We start from the raw sequence: 20,042 nt of genomic DNA on the forward strand, positions 1-20,042 counted from the left end.
TTAATGCTTCACTGCCCTTCCCCGGGCCGTCTCCCATCCCAGGGGGAAAATGTGGGCCAACAGAGCCACAACCACGGCTCATCCATGGCTGCTCCTGTGCTTTTGCCCCTGCTTACCTCTGTAGCTGGAATAGTCTGCCTCTTGCCGCGAGGAGCTTCGAAAAATAATTGCTCTTTAGCACCAGTGTTGACTTGGAGTAGTTTTCCTGTGAATGAAAGAGCCCAGTGGGCCGTGGTGTGTAATTGTTTTTTAGAGGGCCATTTTGAATCCATAATCACCCGCTCTAAATTGTTTTCTGTAGTCTGATGCATATATCACTTCCTATCATTTGCAAGGATCCACTAAGGAGAAGCCCTGCAAATGAATGAACATGTTTACCTCTCTTGTCCCAGTCCAGATGGGTAATGTAGTTGAGGGATCCTTTGCACACACCAACCCTTTTGCTGCTCATCACGTTGTAAATGTCCACAAAGCTGTCCCCTGACGCTACTGCAAGGTACTTCCCAGAACCTGAGCGAACACAGAAAGAGAGCAGCGTCCAACAATCAGTTTCAGAAGAACAATTTGGGCCAGGGATCAATAGGATAACAGAAATCACAATTACTTTCTGTGATGATCATAAGTAAATAATTATACATATTCTGGATGCACATACTCCACACTAAACTGCACTATGCAATGACTTCTACTCTAAGGTGCAGGCTCGCAGAAATTCATCGGTGTTGGGTTGAGAAATAGGATGCCCTGCATTGTAGATTAAGGTTAAGTGTCCTGGCGAAAGAGAGTTTAGTTTCTTGCTCTCACTTTGTCCGCCCCCACTGTTTCTCATTCCTCTCTAGCTGTCTCTCTGTCTGGCCTTATTACAGAGAGCCATTAATTTGGGTCAGGCCTGCAGCAATATCTCCCCGACTCACAGTGGAGGGAAACATGTATACCTGACTAGATAAGTGGAAAACCTAACTTCTGCACAGCATCCTACAAAAACAGAGATAACTTCAAGAGTGTGATGTTGTGAGGAGCCTAGTTTCTCCTCGGTGTAGCAGTGAGGAAATGGCGAAGTGAACTGCAGACCTGGAGAGAATCTGATATCGGAGATGATGTCCTTGCGGTGGTGGAAGGACACCAGGTCCTCCAGGGTGTCTGCGTTTACAATGAGGAAGCTGCCGTCATTCAGACCCACTGCCAGGGCCTTGCCATCTGGGGAGAAGCAGCAACAGCGGCCCCCTATGGAAAAGAGATCCGTTCAGTACGCTCCCTGTGAGCACAACTGTTGAACAGAAAAGAGAAACACAGGCACCTCTCCCTGTTTGGATGGTGACTCACCTTTCCTGAGCTTGCGAACAGCCAGCATACAGTGGCTGGGGGAGAGGTCCCATATGCGCAAGGTTTTGTCATCGCTGACGGTGGCACAGAGAGGGAGATGTGGATGAGTCGCCAGGCCCCACACTTCTCCCTCCATGTGACCCTGCAAGCATACACATATGCAATGGCATGATGGTTTCATATGATGAATTCCTGCAAGACTACTTCATTCATGCAGTTTCAGTGTTTCAGAAGGGTTAGGATGCTTGCTAGAGGCCGTTAACTATTAGCATAATACAAATCTGTTTCAACAGATGACAGAGCAGAACTCTTGGTTCTTGGCTTTCCAGCAACCGACTCCATTCACAAGCATTTTCTTATATATTTTAATGCACTGCAAAAGGGCAATCAATAACATTAGCTCTGACTACAGTCGTTGGAGCCCGGGGAAAACTGCAGGACCACTTAACTAAATTAACAATCTACCATTCAGTGGCAGTAATTCATCACCATTTACGGCCACCTCTTTGCTGATTCTGCAGTGTTGCATAAGAAAGAGTGGTGTTATAATCACGCCACAGCTCTAGTCACTGCCAGCCATTCATTCAGTGCATCTGCAGCCTTTTCGAATCTTAAAGGCACAGTTCATCCAAAATACACAACGTTAGATATTTTCCAAATTATTCCTAGTCCGTTCTATCCATGCAGATAGTTTCTGTGTGAATGGTAAGGTTTACAGTCAAACACAAGCTTCACTGAGAACTATTTCCTACCAAATGTTAATCCCCCTGCCACCCACAACAAGGGTTGCTTATTTTCGGTGAATTGTTCCTTTAATTAGTCTGGAAAAAAACCCAAACCCAACATTACTGTCACCTCACAAGCACCCACCTAGCGATGCTGCAAAAAGCTGGCGTCCTCATGACTTTGTGATGCACAGCTGGAGTTTGATGTGGTGTATATTATTACATTTGTGACACGTGTTTGGGTTATTTCTAAATGTGCTAAATGTGCTGAGAGTGTGCTGCTCTCACCTGGACCAGCAGCGTGATCGGGCCACTTTTGTCCACCTCCAAGATCTCACCGTTCTTTGTCCCCACTAGGATATGGCCATGGCCCAGCGATATGGCACGTATGGAGGGATTGTCCTCCAAGAGCAACCCTATAGAATCAGTGAATTATAGCATGAAGTCAGAGCCCTTCACTTGAACCAGGGCACTGCAGGAGGCAATATTCATTACAGCTAAAAGCACTGAATGTTTTTAATGGATCTGTGCTGGATGATGATTTCACCTCTCTGAAGCGACAGGACTGGAAGATTGAATCTAAAAGAGAAAGATAATCTTTTACCTTTAGAGCCTGGAGCTAGGACTGATCTCTTGATGGCGTAAGTCTTGAGGCATCTCTCGAAGGTGTCGTCCCAGAGAGCTACTATACCATCCTTACCTCCAGTCACAAATCCCTGCAGAGTCAGACAATATGATGGCACATTTAAAGCTGCAAAAATGTCTGCTGATTGCACCTGTTTTTTGATGATAAAGTCCATTCTATATGCTGCTCATTATAAAAGACAAAACGTGAGGCAGAAAACTGCAGATGGGCATGAGCATTATTAAAATTATCATTTGTCATCTTTCAGTTGAATTACATTGTGATGATATAATGATATCAAATTATTTTAATACACAATGCTGTTACATAAGTTTACAATAAAACCAAATACTAATTAAAATCTATAATAAGTTAGGTAATCTTACTTAAAATAAAGAATTTTATTATACCATGTATTTCAATGGGATGAATATCAATGTGATTATTTGGCATTTTATTTTGCAGATATATATTAGAATAATTCCTTAAGAATATTGTTATAATCTTGAAATCCACATTGCAAAGACCTAGCTGTAGAAACAGATGAAAAGGAAGTGAAATGGGACCATTTCTGGGAATATTTTTTTAAATGTCAAAACAAGCTCGTGCTGCCCAGCGCATGAACCCTTCCCCCTGTCGTACCTTTTCTAGTGCATGCATACTGAACACAGGGCCATCATGGGCCTTGACTGTCTTCATCAGGAACATGTCCCTCCAGATACAAATGTCTCCCGTGCACGTGCCTGAAAACACCATCTCCTCCGTCCAGCCGTACACGGCGCACATCATCGTTTCTGTTTTCCCCATGTTCCCCTTGCGCCCTATCAGGCCGCCACCTGAAAGAGGAAAAACGAATAATAACCTTAGACTAAGGTGCCAACTTTGCCCTAGTTAAAGTCGCTTTTTTTTTTTTTTCAGTAAAATGTGCCACGGGGTCTTACCAGCCTTATGCCAGAACTTGATATGCTTCACTCCGGCTGTGATAAGCTTGTCAGGCATGTAGGGATTTATTTTGACAACAAATATCTTGTCCTTGCTTCCCCTGAAAATCAATTTGCATAACACAACAATTTCATGAAAAACTATCCTGTATATGAAATGTAAAGAGAAAGACAGCTAAATGGCACAGGATTTACAACACATGCGGTCCATTTTAACAGCCCCCCTGCTCTGCCTTTTTCACACAGTATGAACAATAAGGATCAGTGGCTGTTGCGTGCCCGATGCGATGGAGCATACCTGACACTTCAACTTCTCTAATCGCTGGCCTTTGTGCTGCTGCATCACTGAGCCTTGGTGAAGCTCGTGCAACACTATGCCCCCCTCCCGCCTAGCCTTTCACTCACTCACCCTTGCGTACCCTTTCCCTGTCCGCCCCCCGCCCCCCACCGCTCCCTGTAATTCCATCCCCCTCCCTCGCTCAGCCCCTCCCTTCCCTTCACCCGCTCTCACACACACACTCCTCTTCTCCCAGCTGAGGACTAGGCAGTGTGGTGTACAAGGCAGGCTCTGTCAGGCCCCATTTCCCTCTGCCCGCCTCACTGCACTGCCCACCAGGGTCTGCAAAGAAGATTAGTGCAGCTCCAAGCTGTCCCGGCACACAACAGCACGCAGGAGAGCAGCCTGCATGCACTGCTCCAACTAGCCAGGGGGGGATTTTGATGGAGCAGACACTAAATACAACTATCAAGTGGGCCAAGGAACACAGCCAGATATTTGGAGGTCTGGAGGTTTTAAGGTTCATACTAATGTAGGCCTTTTGATTTGCAGGATATATACGATCTTACCTAAAAATTTAGTGTTATGTTTCTGGTCCTGTGAGGTACAAGCCTGATGTGCTCCATATGTGGACACATCTATCATTTCCATCATATATCAAACAGCCCAATCTTGGCAGGAAAAGCTCACGGTGTTCGTGGGTTTAAAGTAAATCTCATTTATTATGGATCTACAGTTGGAGCCCTGAGGCAAACCCCTCTTCTAACCTTGGCAGGGTTAAGGTCTCTGCCTCATACAGTAATCTACAAGGCACCCTCCTCTCTCCCTTCCTCTGCTCCATCAATCACACTGCAGACTGGCACAGTGTAGTGAATTCAATTTGGCTCTCCTCTATAAATGTCTGCATTTAAAGTGGAGGTGCTCAAGTCATCTTTAGAATTAACAGTTCTGTGTTGTCAAAACTCAGCTTCCTGTTATTGTGTTTGTCCTCCTAATGTGAGGACAGCTGCTGCTGATCAGCGACAAAATAAAGGCTGTAATAAGTGCGCTAACCGTATGGCCGACAGCTTCTCGCCCTTCCTCCAGTCCCATAGGACAATGGTGTGGTTGTCATCCAGACCCACCGAGGCCAGCCGTTTGCCATCCGCTGTGGAAGGAAAACCAAAAGCAGACCCATTCAGTGAAACACTCGGCACAGCTCCCGTGTTGCTTCAGTGAAGTTTTGCCCTTGTTAGCAACATTAAAGCAGCTTGCTGGGTTTGATCCATGGCAGGTAGTTCAATGATATTGACAGAGAGATCACTGCTCTGCCTCTGTTTGGGGCCAATTAAAGGAACTGAGATGAATGGCTCTCTCTTGATGCCGTCAGACTGCCACTGCTAAAAGACAGTAGAAAGAGGATTTTTTTCCATTGTGGCCTATAAATTTGCTGCCTTGTGAATTTGCTCATATCCTTTGTGGGGAGGGAAGTCCTCATCTTTTTTGAGTCACTACTGACTGAAGAGATCTCAGGAAGCACTTTTGTAAATATGAAATGTAACATATTCTCTGGGTAGTCGAAATGATCTGGTAGATGTAAAATAAAAAGCCCAAGGAATCAGCATTGCTGTTACCTGAGAAGTCCAGAGCACACACTCCCAGCTGGTGGAAACCTTTCAGCACTGACAGGGGTTTCAGCATCTCTGTGTCCCATATGTGGATGGAGGAATCTCGACCGACCTGCAAAAAGAATAAACATTCAAAGTCCTTAGGCAATTTAAATTCCACATGAAAACAAAAAAATACTGAGGTCTGTAAACATGGAACGGCAATGAATTCAGACCTGCCGGGCAAAAACTTAGCCTTTAAATATTTCATGCTGGCAATGCTGGGTCAGCTACCTGGCCTGTGGCTACAAAGTCCTTGAGGGGGTGAATAGCCAGGCAGAGGATGTCATCATCGTGCCCCATGTAGAAACGCTGGGTGTTCTGCTGTCTGTTGTACACCACCCCCACAGCAGCAACATGGTAGACTATCTCCCCTGTCTGGGTGTAGAACAAGTTGCTCCTGCAGTCGTAGCCCCTGTACCTGCAAGCAAAAAGAAAAATGCAATAATGTTCAAAATAAAAAAATCACAAGGTCAATATGAGAGGCTTTATTGCAAGTGCTATGTTTTCTTTCTGGAGTCGTGGCTGCCTGAATTTTGTCAGTAATTGTTTTTCTGAAACGCAGAAGATTCTAACCTAAAGCTGTTTTCCAAGCAGTGGTCTTAAAATGACTTGCGACTTCAATAGCGGACGATTTGTCATTTGAAATTAAACCTTTCATAAGTTAACTGTTCCATGTTTGTGGTGTGTTTGGTTTTTGGGTGATTCTCTGTGGCACAGAGTCAGTGGCCTACCCGTGAATGAAGTGTAGCTTCACTCCGCTGCCTGGTGCTCGCTCTCTCTTCTTCATGGCCGTCGCTCGGTGCTTCTCTTTGCACTGCTCTTTGAGCTGAGGTAGATCTTCTTTATAAACCTGCACATGCGTTGGACAAAGTGGGTTTGACAAAGTCCCAATTGTGCTGGTGCAAACTCAAGCAGGATTTGCAGAGGGGTACAATGTTTCAGAGGGGATCATCATTGGTTTCACCACAAACCTGTCGTCGATACGTGAGCTGTGTCTCCTGCTCGATTTCTGAGTCCATCTCAGGCACATCTGACTGGTCTGAGTCTGACTCTTCACTGTTTGAGTCTGCCAAGGTCTCTGCAGGAAGAAAGAAGGTTGCATCAAACCTCCCAGATAAAATCCTTCCCTGCCACTAAATTGGACACAAATTCCAATTCAGGGCAAAAAAAAGAAAGAAGCAAACAACAAAAAAACTGCATCGTGTTTCAGTTAAAGCAAAGTGGCTCTTATAATAATAGTTTGCCAGCCGCTATGACATCTCCTATTTATCAGACAGCCGTGCTCCACAGTGACATTACTCAAGACAAATTCATAAAAATCCTGACGCAGCGAAACAGAGCTGTGCCAAGACAAGGCAATAAGCGGCCCTGGAAGCCGAGGGCTGCTGCTCACAAGATCCATTAGGAAAATTAAACGGAAAGGCAGTTAGTATGTGCTTTAATTTCAGAAAGCACAGCCGCACTCTGTCTCCAGGAAAAACACAACTTGAAAATGACAATGAAATTATGCTCTCCAAGCTTCAGTCACTTTTATTGGATGTGTCTTAATTAATGAGCAAGTCTTTCCTTTGGAGAACATTACAGAGATGATAGTTCACAAAAAAAACTATACGGGAAAAGAACAATCTACATTGCTCTTCAGTGCCTTGGCACATCAGATTCATAATGAGGCCATTAGGGGTAGTTTGGGGGGCACAATTATGCAGCTGCAAGTCATCATTAATCATGCAACCCTTAATGAGTGACTAAGTAATTTAACACATTACTTTTTCAAATTGGGTAACATTGTTCCAATAACAGAAATTAGCCCTAGTCTAAGAATTGCATTGCTGTTAGAATGTTAAAATGTAAAATGTAAGCTGATACAAAAGAAAAGTAGCAGTTGTGATGCTGAACCACTTTTTTCACACACAATTTTGCAGTAATTGAGCACAGCTCTTCTCAGATTTTAGTAGACTTGATGACCTTGTTAACAGGAACCATTGGAAGAAACACTAACTTTGTTAAAGTAAATCACTGGTCTCTACACAAAGCAAAATTATAATATAATACTGTAATATCCCAATGCTCTGTTTATATGAAGATGATGTGTAATGCCTGCCCTCTTTAGACAATAAATTCCCCTTTCCTGGTTAAATGGTGGTATGGTTTAGTGGATGGCACCTTACCTTGCGGTGCTATATGCAAAGCCTCTTTAGACTTTCGTTCAGGAATAAACTTCCACTGGAACACTGAGTGGTCAGCACCGCCAATAGTTATGACCCACTGGTAGTCATGTGACCATCTAACATTGGTTATGTGGGCTGAATGACCCAAGTACTTTTTAAATTTTGCACCTGAAATCAAGAGGAAATGCATCAACAATTAAATTGTTGTAATAGGAATATCAATTTTTAAAAAAAATGTGCATCTGTGCCAGCATTTGCTATGGTCTTCCTCACCTTTTTTTACACATGGATATCGTAAAAGTTTTACTAATCCATAGTCGTCAGCTGTTACTAAGACTTGATTATTAAAGTTGGCATCCACAGAGTTGATGTCGTTGATCTCAGAGTATTTGGGCCAGATCCCGTTCACCTCGGGACCCAACACACATGTCCATGAAGACCACTGGACCAGCTTCATCTCCTCCCTGTTGGTGACCTCCTTGCCACCTCAACAGAACACGGAGACACTTTATCTCACACAATATGACATGACATCCAAGTAACATTTGTCTTTTTGGCATTTCCTTTGATTGCAATCCTGTTACAGAGAATGGACGTGATGCTCTGAGACAGTTACAGTACACGCAGAAGCTGGCGATGTTTTGGACTTACTTGGCATCCTGTAGAAGAGCCTCCTGCCGCCGCCGTCGTTTGTCTGCAGGTATTTGCTGTCCGTGGACCAGTCCATGTGTGTGATGAAGCTGGTGGAGCCGATGCACTCACCCACTTTCTTGTACCTCTGCACCACCCCGTAGATGTCCACTGAGTTATCATTGGAGCCCACAGCCAAGTGGGCCCCATCTGGGGAGTACTTCAGCTCATGGATGGCCTCCTTCCTGTCCTTGATGTGGACCACCTCTGTCATATCTCTGGATAGAAGGAGAGAAATCTAGCTTGACTGAAGAACTAAGGAGGACACAAAATAAAATTATGGACTCCCTCATCATAAAGGTTGTTCGTGCAGGAGGAGAATTTCAAAGCACTGAATTCTGGGTGAATTCCTTCCTCTTGAATAGGGTTTGCCCTTTGACCTGTCTACCCACCTGACTCTGAGAACGGTGAAGGAGCCATCCTTCATGCCCAGGGCCAGGTGAATGCCATCGGTGCTCACAGCGGCACAGCGTATGGGCTCTTCCATGTTACAGCGTGCTATCAGTGCATGATCTATAAGGCTCCATATCCTATAAACACAGAAGGAGATTCAGCTCAGCAGGAGAATTTTACAACCAAACCAGCCTTGGGGCTACACAGGGGAAGATCACACTCCCTACAACAGGAGAGGAGGTGCAACTGCAAAAATAGCTTATCAGTATTTCTACTCTGGGTCATAGAGGGCTGGAAAATATCCCAGCACACACCGGGTGGACAGCAGGGAAACAGCCTGGACTACACTCTCATTTTCACACCTCTGGGCAATTTAGAGTCTTCAGTTGTCCTGACCTGCTTGTATTCAGACTGTGGGAGGAAACAGGAGCAAACTCATGCAAAAGCCAAAAACAGTCCAGGAGTACAAAATGGACACCACGCTTGCTCCATTTATATTTACTTAACTAGGGAAAATTAAAACTTTGGCTATGGAGAATTTCCTCAGAAAACAATTTACACTCTACAACTTTTAGGTGAGAGACTGGCACCCATCATGTTTTAAAACCAGCATTTGGAAGTAAATTGTTCCTGAAACTATGATTACATAATGATATTACTATGAGTAATACAGTAATTATGTTTGCTAAAATACTTTCAGAATCACATTTTAAAAGCTGAGATTTTAATCAAATTACTAACCAAATGAAGCAAAATTTCAATTTCACTAATTGCTTCAGTTGAAAGATAATATCCCTACACAGCTGTCAAAAACTCTTTATGTGGCTCTTTTCGCATGAGTCACATAAAAATGACTAGAATTTTGTCAGATACATCATCGGCCTATTATCCTACTGAGTGATTTACTCCAACGCTGCGTTCACAGGCCAGTCTCAGTGGCACCGTGAGGCTGCACGTGATGATTCACCTGACCGAGCGGTCGTCACTGCCGGTCATAGCCAGAGGCTTGGTGGGGTGCACGGCCAGAGCCCACAGCTCCCCCTCACAGTGACCTTGCATGATGAGGAAAGGCTTGTTGCGGTCATGGACCACCACCTCAAAGATCTCACTGTCCTGGGTTCCCACCAGGATGTGATCTCCCCGCCAGCACACGCTGCGTACCGACAGCCCTGTCAACACACACACACACACAGACGTACAAACCAGTTAGGAAAAAAAAAACCCAAAACATCACAAAAAAAGAAACATAGACCAGACAGATGTATGCCAACATGTACACAGTCAGTGTAAGAGACATGACAGGGAAAATTACAGGGGTGGTGTAAACAGCCATCTTTAGGCTACCTAGGATGAGTTTTTTTTTTTTTTTAACAGGAAGTACAATGACAGCACATGTCAAGCTGGTCTGTAACTGACTGTAAGGTAAATAACAGAGAGAATAGGATGGAGGAAGCATGTACTGTATACATATGCACACATGACATTTGTATACAGCTTATAATTACAACAGCTTGGACTTAATAACAACAGGAGGAACAGTGGAACAATGCAGGGACTGCTACAAACAGACTGACATGGTTGTTCACTGCGCCCTCAACAACATTACCCACCTCGGCTATTTTCACCTCTAGCTACTGTTAGGTCCAAGATTACAAACCAAGGAGATGAAGAAAATAAAGAACAAGAAAAAAAAGTTAGTAAGGAGAACAGGGACGAAAAAAGAGTGGCTTTAGCTTCTCTTTCCATTTGCACAATTCTAGCAGCACCTCAGTGCACTATGATGCTGTCTGCCTTCCTGAAAAGGAGACGGTCTGAGATCACCTTTATATCCTTGGTCTGTTTCCCTGAGATCGATGACAGTAATTGGTTTGAAGTTGAGATCCCACAGCCGCACGCAGCCATCTCGGCCCCCAGTAGCGAAGCCCTCCTCGCAGGCATTCATGCTGAAAATCCCTGACTGGAGGAAATGACAGGCTGTCAGCCGGGATCTGCACAATAAATGGACAACGACAGAACCTGCCCGACCTACAGACAACATAACACCATTGTTCAGCCAGGCATTTGTTTAACAAGGCCTCCACAATTACAAACTTGTTAGCGCAGTCTCAAGATGACACAGCACTGGTTAAGAGGAGGTGTGCATTGTGGGATTTTTCTCATTATCTGAAAGCTCTGATGGCCTACTTTGGCTTAGTGTGATGGGCGGTAGACAGGTAAGCAAGACAGTGGACATTTGGCGGTGGACAGTGTGCAAAAAGCAGGAATGAATGTGAATCGTAGTCACTGTCCCCTCCCCCATCCCTCCATCCCTTCACCCAGCTGTTTGATCCCATAGATATCATTTAATCCTCTGTAGTAAAACGCTGATCCTTTTCTACCGGGCAGAATCAAACATCAAACAAAGCCACAGGGGCTCCATGGCATCACCCTTGCTGTAAGTTCACTTGATGCTTTTACTGTGAATCCTTCATCTTTAGTTTATAGGAAATAACAAGCAGCGTATTGGCTGAGGACAGAAAGCCTTTGGGTGGGTGGAAGCAGCCACAGTGATGGAGTACAGTAAGTTTGTGTCTGAGTGTGAGCACACTTTCATGCTTTCGGCAAATCCACGGGGTCTGCAAAAGCAGAAATGCAAAAGCAGCCTGAGCCGCACAGCCCAGCGCACCCTCTAAGTGGGGACTTGTTTAGCACTGTCCTCGTTACGGCCCCCCCACAGGGGGGTGACACACAGACGAGACACAACACTGGAGCTCGGCTGAGTCTGCGCTGGCTTAAACCAACAACCTCCAATCTTCAAACTTACCCCGTGAGCTCCTTGCACTGTCCTCATTAGGTTGATCCCTTTCCACACGTAGATGTCACCATTCAAGGCACCTGAATATGTGACCTCGTCCTTTGCACAGGCAAGGCAGAGGATGGTTTGGAGATCCCCAGTTTTGCCAAAAACACCTCGTTTAGGGGTCAGGGCATTACCGCATAAGCTCCAAAACTGAAAACACAAACAGGAGAGTATGGTGGCTAATAATCCTCTGTGTAATCCTTCCCTGTAAACGGCAAATAGACGATTAATTATGTAGCATTTGGATGCATAAGAGTGGAAAATCAACATACACGCACACTAACACGCGCGTATGAACATTCACACATGCATATACATTGATACACACGTACATCAGAGAACAGAGCTGCACTCAAATACACACATTTACAAAGACCACACTGCACATCTCCATTTTAACAAGTTATTTAGTCTCATATTCAGTGTTAAAAGCTTGTTTTCCTTAAAACAAGTGACAAAAATCTGCCAGTGGGGTGAGATAATCCCACTTGTTTCAAATGCAGTTTCACTTGTTTCAGGTATTTATAAAGGAAGCAGACATATGTTGAAACAAGGCAGATCAGCCCACTAGTATTAAGAAAGTGATACTTGATTCAACAAAATTCTGCAAACAAGTTGACTATCATTGGAAACAAGGGTGATTATCTCATCCCACTGGTAGTTTTTTTCCCTTGTTTGAAAAAAACAACAACACTAAATGAGACTAAATGGCTTGTTACGATTTTATGCAGGGCATCACAGAAAACACCAGTGCATGCACATGGTCACCTTGAAACAAAGCAAAGTCAAAATTCATACAGCACCCCCCCCACATCTCATAGCGGGGGCTCTTGCTGGGGGTCAGTGCTGTAACCACCTGATCAACATGCCCAGACACAGACGCACACACGGGCTCATGATTTATGAACAAGGTCATTGGGATGCATGGGCACAGCCTCGTCTGAGGGCTAAATCCATCAAACAGAGGGAGACGCTCCGTCTGCATGGAGATGAGATCACAGGGAGAGGGCTCGCGGAGCGCGTCTCGAATGCTGAGACACGGCCGCCGGCACGTGACACAGAGACGCACTCATCAAAGGCAGCAGCTGGAAAATGACAGACTCGACAGCCCTTTTCCCTGCCCCACCTAAAAGAGGATATCCCCCCACATCATCTTTCCCCTGCAGATCACGTACTGAAACCTGGCTCACTGCACAAAAAACTGTATAACCTTGAAAGAGGATACTGCTGCTCGGAAAAGACGAAAAAGTGTGGGCGAGCAGTGGTGCACAAGAACAGACAAAACCTATCTGAGGAGGCCAGACAGACAGAATGCACAAATGAGCTCCTCTATCACAATAGCCTGTCAGACTCAGCCTCACTAACACCTATCATGGTGACTGATAAGGCCACTGCGTGTTAACAGGAGGGATCGATTATCAGCGGCAGGCATCGCAGGCTCAGATACAGCCGGAGCCTTCTGCATACCCCAACACTCAATCCTCAGTGTTTGGATTTATTTATGTGTGGGGATGGAGGAGGTGGCAGTGAGGTTAAGTAGTGAAAATAATAGGTGTACAAACAGTCTGGGCAGGTGTACGGGTGGGTCGGATCGTGTCGAGTAGCAGTAGCTTTGAGTATCCGGGCTGTGCAACACTCGACGGGGGGGCTGTGTGGCCCCAGCCTGTTGCGGAGGCAGTGGGAATGGATGCGGCGTGACTGCACAGCCCTCCCTGCCCGCAACTGATAAGGCAGCGAGACACGGGCACTGGCTAATCCCCTCGCTGCTGAATTACTGAGAGGAGATGGGATGCTGGAGGGGTTTATGATGAGGCTGGGAGCAAGAGAGGGGAGGAGAAGGAGAGGACTGCGGCATGGTAGAAGAGTGGAAATCAACAGTAAATTGAGAAATAAAACTACTGTGATTTGAAAAAGGGGAGGGGGGAAACAGTGTGACACACGAAATGGATGACTTACCGTGTTGAATTGCTACAAATTAAAAGCACTGTTGGAATAACTCAGTGAAAACTGGGCATGATGGAGGCTGTCCTTCTTAGTTCAGCACTAGGCACACACCACAGTTCCATTTTAACAAGTCATGTAGTCTCACATACAGCTTTAAAATCTTAAAACAAGTGAATAAAGATCTGCCTCTGGGATGAGATAATCCCACTTGCCTCCAATGCAGTTTCACTTGTTTCAGACATTTTTCTGGGAAAAAGCAAAACTATGTTGAGACAAGGCAGAATAAGGCACATCAGTCCACTAGGATAAAGAAAACAACACTGGATTAAAAAAAAATTCTGGAAACACTGATAAATTTTGGAAACAAGTGGGATCATCAATCTCACTGACAGCTTTTTTTTCACTTTGTTTTAGGAAAAACAAGATATTAACACTCAATATGAGACTAAATGATGTGTTAAAAAGGAATTTTTTTGCAGTGTGCATGCCAGTGGCTTTAGTTACCCTCACTAACACTCCAGGGAAAAACATTTGAATACAATAAATGTGGAGAGGGGTATAAATCTAACTTTTCATCTCACTCACAAAATCCCCTATCTCAGAACGACTGCAGCGACCATACAAGAGCTGGCTGCCAAGTTGAGACAGTGAGAGGTCGGCAGGCCAGCAATCTGACTCCTCGGTGGCTCATTGTATGAACACTAGCTGTCTGACTAACTGGGTGTCAGTGTGCTAAAAGTTGATTCTCTGAAAGCTGCTGTCATCCATGCACACGGTGTCAAACGCAAGCTCACCTTTGTGGCAATTTGTGGCAATGTGATCCACTCACACAACTACATGGGCGCGTGAGCTCATACACACTCCTGCAGCTTCCTTAAGCAGCTTCAGAGATGAACTAATCACCCATTAGTAGTCAGGCAGGGGGTGGATGAGAGGTATGTGTGCGTATGCGCGTGCATATAAGGGGGCTGAGGAAGGGTAAGCCAAGGTCTGCGTCGTCCTGAGCAAATTAAACACAAATGGCTATATGATTAGCCAGGAGGAGTTATGTGTGTGCAGGAGGAGGCTGCCAGCAGCCCAGGTCCTCGTCACAGAGGTTGTGTTTTCTGCAGCCTGCTAGTGAAGGGATTACTGGGGCTAAATCTCCTGGTTGCTCTGAGTGCTATAATCGCTGAGCGAGCACAGGGCCAGGGGAGCAGATGTCACATGGTCCGCGGGGTAAAGGCTGGGGAATTATGTGGGACGATTGCTGGATTGCCTTGGCATCATGAAACTGAATGAGGAAAGGAAGAGGGGAGGGAAAAGAGTGAGGGTGAGGGATGCAGCAGGGACTGGGAGGGGGGTTCTGCAGGCTAGAGGGGGCGTCTGTGCAAGAGGGCAGTGGGAGAAGAGTTCAGGGGGAATTACTGGTGGAGATGGAGGTAAGGAGCAGGAGGCAGGTCAAGCCGGATTGAGAGGAGAGAGTCATCAGTGCAGTCTTACTCCTTTGGGAAATACAGTAACCCACTCGACTGCATCAAACCCATTTAAGCATGCCGCAGCATTGAGCCTTACAGCAACAGTGGGTGCATTTCCTATCTATTTGAGAGTGATTTGCTCCCTGTCTACTGTTTTGGGAATCAGCTTGCTCTGTGGCTCTCTACTCTTGTTATTTCCTAATGGCCCAGCCACTCAAGGAACACAACTAAATATCCCGGGGGGACGGCTTGGCGAAGATACCGCACATGAACTCATTGAAGATTCATGAACACCACTCTTCTGTGAAAAAGAAGTGATAGAAAGATAGGCTTGAAAAGGGAGCGGCACAGCTGTGGTTTGTACAGTAGAGGGGTTTGAAAAGCTGAATGAGGAGAGCTGAAAAGGAGAACTGAGCAGCACAGAGTCATGCTCTGCTATAAAAGAGGACATTTTCCCACTCCGCAGTCCAGATTACTACAAACTTGAGAGGAGAGACTGGGAGTCATTGCCTGTCCTACTTATGTTAAGTGCCTAATAACCATGGACTCTGGAATAGAGTGAATTTGCATACATCTATTTTAAGGCTTTGATATGGTCATGCCGATAAAGCGAAGAAGGCAGAGAAGAAAGGGCCGCAGAGCCACTGGATTCTTCGAACTTCCTGAAAATCATAATCTGTTTTCAGATATTATGCAAATAAGGCACAAGAACTTCAGCTTTCAAAAGCCGACTGTAATCTATGCAGAATGACCAGGAAGCAGCTGTACCTTGATATGTTTGACACCACAGCTTACGAGCTTGCTCGGCTGGTACAAATCCCATGATATGTCAAATATCTGTGAAAGAGAAAACACACATACACATACATCAAAAAATGACTTATTTATTTAACCAATGCCACAACATCTCCCTTGAATTGCATGCAGCATATTGATCCTTGAGGGTATATGAGAACTTTTAGAGAATGCAATCGTGAAGAAACGCTTTACAGGGAACCAGTGCCGTAAATACAAAACAGAGAGGGAAAGAGAAAAAGCATGTCTGTGAATGTGGATTGTACGCCGGCTGTGTTGAAGCGTGGGGGCTGAAGGAGAAAACAACAGCTGCCTGTATTTCATCTTTCTAAAATTCCTTTTCATTAGCCTTGTGTGTTCTCAGACAGGCCTCGGAAAGCTCACAATCAATCAGCCCTAACTTGTTTATGCCCCCTTTGGGCAGGAGCTCCATCCTGAGTTTATAGCTAATTGAGCCGGTCGATACTGAGCCTGTGACAGAGACAGAGGAGGAAGAGATGTGTTTACCCTGTCTGTATGACCAGGAGCGGCTGCCAGAACCCTCCCTCTCCTCCAGTCCCACACACAGATTGTGTTCTTGGAATCCAAGCCCACTGACACCAAACACTGCAGAGGGAAAAAAAAAACAGAGAGAAAAACAAGACTCTCGTCACAGAAAGCATCCCATACAATATCTGTTACACTACTCTGCTCGGGCCTGACAACTTAGCTACCTCCACGGTGCTGTGGCTGGCCACAATGAAAAGATTCATAGGCTAATAATGGCTGCAGCACAGAACAGTTGTCCAGCCCCTGGCATTTAAAGTGAGCACATTAGCGAGCTTTTTGCTGGAGGAGCCTCCTATAGCCGATTGAGTGAGTAGGCAGCGGCAGCAGTGGAGCAGAAGAGGAGAGAGCAGCTCTTATGGAAAATCATCTCCACTTGCTTTGGAGGTGGTGGTGGTGGAGGAGGTGTCCTCTTTGATTTGGACTTGAGCTCTTGAACTTCCTGTCTGTCTTTTAATGACAAGAAAAGAGTCCTTGCGTGCAAATAATCCCAGTGCATTGCAGACATTAAGACAAGTGTATTTAAAACCGTATGAATTATTATTTGAAATACTCTAGTGTAGGTGTAAGTACTACATACTTCATGTAAATACTACATCCCATTTGGAGAAGCAGGTACTGACTGGGATATGCTTTAATAAAATTATACTGAGGCATGGGAAAAAAAATCCACAGGTTAAAAATTAATGGGTTGTTTCTGGCAGTTTGTGATAGTAATAACAAGAAAATATAATTTCAAAAACAAACAAATAAACAAAGTAATGAATATATAAATTAACTGAATTAATAATTTATGTTTACAGGGATGTTGCTAATGAAAATATGAATGTCCATATAAAACTTTATCATAAATAATGTAGCATCAGGAGGACTCCAACACTCATTAAGTGACAGTAAACTTTTAGTAAACACATGCTAGAATAGTGGGAAAAACTAGATTTTTTTTTTCAAAGCACTGAAACTGCCATGAACAAAAAGGGGGTAGAACCTCCTCGTACTTGGAGAATGAGCGGTACACTTTGTCCCACACAGTACGACTGCAGCTTGTACGGAAATATCTAAAAGAGACGTCTCAAACATCAGGGTATTTTTTTGAAATCGCCTTAATAGATGGACGGGTAAATGAACAAGGGATTCCTCTGCACAGTCCTCAGTTCAACTCCTAGTTTCTCTGTTGCAGAGAGGGGAGAGATGAGGAGTAAATAGAGCTGCTAAACTGAGAAGCGATGGAGCCTCCTCTGGCTTTAAACACTGTCACATTCCATCTAAATCCCCAGTCCTCCGCCCGAGCAGGAAAATAGCATGGGGTCATCTCCCTGTCTCCCACTGCAAGACAGAGGAGGTGTAACTCTGCTCTAAGAACTCCTATGGGAGGAAGAGAGAGACTTGCAGAGATGAAAACCCAGAGATTGATCCATGAAACATTGATTTTTTTGAGATATGAATACTCCAAACAGCTTCAGGTGGAGGCGTGCTGTGGGAAAGCCTTAACAAGTGGCACTTCCACCAAAATGATTTTTGAGGAAAAAGACAGAACATGAGTTTCCAGTGTTAAACCAGCAGTGACACAAGCAAGCATTGTTTGCTTGGTTCGATGGTTAATAAACTCCAAAAGGGTATCTCAAGAATCCCAAACGCTCAAAAGCCCTGTGCCCTCACCTGAGCATGACAAGATCCTGTCAAACTCTGTGATGCGGTGGCTAACAGACATTCCAGCTGACTGTTTCAAGTTAAATCTCCCAAGCAGGGGGTGACTGTGTGCAGCTGTCCGGCTAATACTGCTGGAGTAATCACAGATGTGTCATTTAGAAACTCAGCCCAGCAGGCGAGCTCCGGCAGTCAGCCTGCAGTTTGGAAAGTCACTACTCCTCCACTCCAACTCAGCTTTTTGTGATAATAATCTCTGCTCTCTCTCTCTCTCTCTCTCTCTCTCTCTCTCTCTCTCTCTCTCTCTCTCTCTCTCGCTGCAAAACAGATACCACTATTTGCAAAAACTTGTACTGCTTAAAGGATCTGAATAATGCTAGCAGGACTGGGCAAAAAAACAACAATATTAGATTGGTGCTGTGATATGAAACTACAGATTTTCTATATTGTAATATGGTGATACAGTGTAAGTGTTTTTCCACGTTTTAAAGACTGCATTACAGTAGAAGGATGCAATTTTCTGACCTCACTGGCCTGTTGTAGCTGTTTTATTATTTGCTTCTACCTGTTTGATCATCATCAAAAATCTCTTATGTTTAAATATCTTGCAAAAGTACAGGTAGTCTTCCCTTCAAATAAATGCCATTACAATTTCATTTTGAGGTATTTGGTCAAAGGTATTTTTCACAGCAGCCATTTTGACGGGAAAATGTAGCGTGAACACAGGCATTACTAATGACATTAATTAAGGCTCCATTCCATTTATGTCTAACAGAGTCTGGGTCCTGATGCTGTGCATGCAGGCTCACTGGAAAGGCTCTGGTACACTTACATGGAATGCAGCGTTAATTAATGTAATTAGTAACACTTGCTGTTTCATGTGAAATCGGCTGCTGTGAAAAAGGCCTATTGTTACATTTGATTTTGTCCCTATCATTCAGATGAAATGCTAGAGAACTGTCAGTGCACCAGAGATTTTTTCACAGCTGTTTTGTGGCAGATTCTCACTGTCTTTTGCATTATCGCCTTGTGTTTCACTCATACCTGTCCCTCGAGGTCAAAGGCCAGACAGGCGATACCGTGTGTGTGCATGTCCTTGAGGATGGACACGGTCTGGACGGTGTAGGAGTCCCATACACAGATGTAAGGCTCCTTGCCCACCTGTCCCGTGGCCACCAAGACACGCTCCGGATGCAGAGCCAGACTGTGCAGAGAAAAGCAGAGAGAGACAGAGGGGGTTAATTCAAGATGCATCTAGAATCTCTGACTCTGGACAGGCAGCTTGATTGAGGGTATAAACAGGACAAACAATCTGATTAGCACGAGAAGAGGGGCTCAGCCTCCCAGAGAATGGAAGCTGATGGGGGGTGGGGGGGATGATGGCACATTAAGTCCATGATGGGTCTGAATCAGGAAGCAGAGGGGCAGCTTTACCCCCGGAGGTGACATGGTCCAATTAACCCATTCATGCTCAGATAGGTTCATACAGTCATGCTTCACCCGTGCCCACTGGGTGTTCACAGGGTGTGGATAGGGTGAATTTTGTGTTCCCATCATTTCCCAGAGTCCCTTGAACTGTTCTGTGCCCCTTTCACCTCTCCTAATTCATCTGGGGTTTCCTCGCATCACCAGACATATGTTTGCAACACAGTTACATAATCCCTCTCCCCTCCACTCGTACCTCCCCCCACCTACAAGCATTCCCACTCTACAGCTGAGCAACAGCCTGCTGTATAAAGCATTCACCCCCCCACCCCCACATCCCTCCTATCCCCACCCCCACCCCCACCCCTCCAACAGCCGCCAGTCACGTTTCAGGCAGGGCTGAGTGATTCACTGGGCAATTCTTCCTCTTGCCTTGTCCTGGCCTATATATTTCATGCTGCGACGGAGCTCCCTCCATTATAATCAGGCCGCCTGTTTTGCCAACTGCACTCCAGAATTTCTAATCCTGGCATGTATTCAGAGAGCAGGCCAGAGAGACTTCGCAGGCCAGGCAGCACCAGCCTGCTGAGTCAAATCA

General features: G+C 45.1%; 1 protein-coding gene across 2 annotated transcripts in view; it reads right to left on the reverse strand.

Annotated features, from left to right (window-relative positions):
- Positions 1-20,042, reverse strand: part of eml5 (EMAP like 5) — a 37,498-nt gene that overhangs the window by 10,547 nt on the left and 6,909 nt on the right. The window contains exons 2-25 of one of the 2 annotated variants that reach the window (XM_030044215.1): positions 19,064-19,223; positions 16,334-16,432; positions 15,800-15,868; positions 11,595-11,780; positions 10,613-10,748; positions 10,402-10,425; positions 9,759-9,960; positions 8,791-8,928; positions 8,360-8,616; positions 7,982-8,194; positions 7,709-7,876; positions 6,512-6,618; positions 6,272-6,390; positions 5,772-5,958; positions 5,505-5,610; positions 4,945-5,038; positions 3,615-3,715; positions 3,316-3,509; positions 2,653-2,764; positions 2,337-2,464; positions 1,324-1,465; positions 1,072-1,224; positions 379-510; positions 117-205 (exon numbers count right to left, since the gene is read on the reverse strand). In XM_030044215.1, the coding sequence (XP_029900075.1) occupies positions 117-205; positions 379-510; positions 1,072-1,224; positions 1,324-1,465; positions 2,337-2,464; positions 2,653-2,764; positions 3,316-3,509; positions 3,615-3,715; positions 4,945-5,038; positions 5,505-5,610; positions 5,772-5,958; positions 6,272-6,390; positions 6,512-6,618; positions 7,709-7,876; positions 7,982-8,194; positions 8,360-8,616; positions 8,791-8,928; positions 9,759-9,960; positions 10,402-10,425; positions 10,613-10,748; positions 11,595-11,780; positions 15,800-15,868; positions 16,334-16,432; positions 19,064-19,223 (3,316 nt within the window). The remainder of the gene's footprint in view (positions 1-116; positions 206-378; positions 511-1,071; positions 1,225-1,323; positions 1,466-2,336; positions 2,465-2,652; positions 2,765-3,315; positions 3,510-3,614; positions 3,716-4,944; positions 5,039-5,504; positions 5,611-5,771; positions 5,959-6,271; positions 6,391-6,511; positions 6,619-7,708; positions 7,877-7,981; positions 8,195-8,359; positions 8,617-8,790; positions 8,929-9,758; positions 9,961-10,401; positions 10,426-10,612; positions 10,749-11,594; positions 11,781-15,799; positions 15,869-16,333; positions 16,433-19,063; positions 19,224-20,042) is intronic. The other variant, XM_030044216.1, reaches the window with a different exon arrangement.

Source organism: Myripristis murdjan, chromosome 22 (assembly GCF_902150065.1).
Source record: "Myripristis murdjan chromosome 22, fMyrMur1.1, whole genome shotgun sequence".
Classification (NCBI taxonomy): Eukaryota; Metazoa; Chordata; class Actinopteri; order Holocentriformes; family Holocentridae; genus Myripristis; species Myripristis murdjan.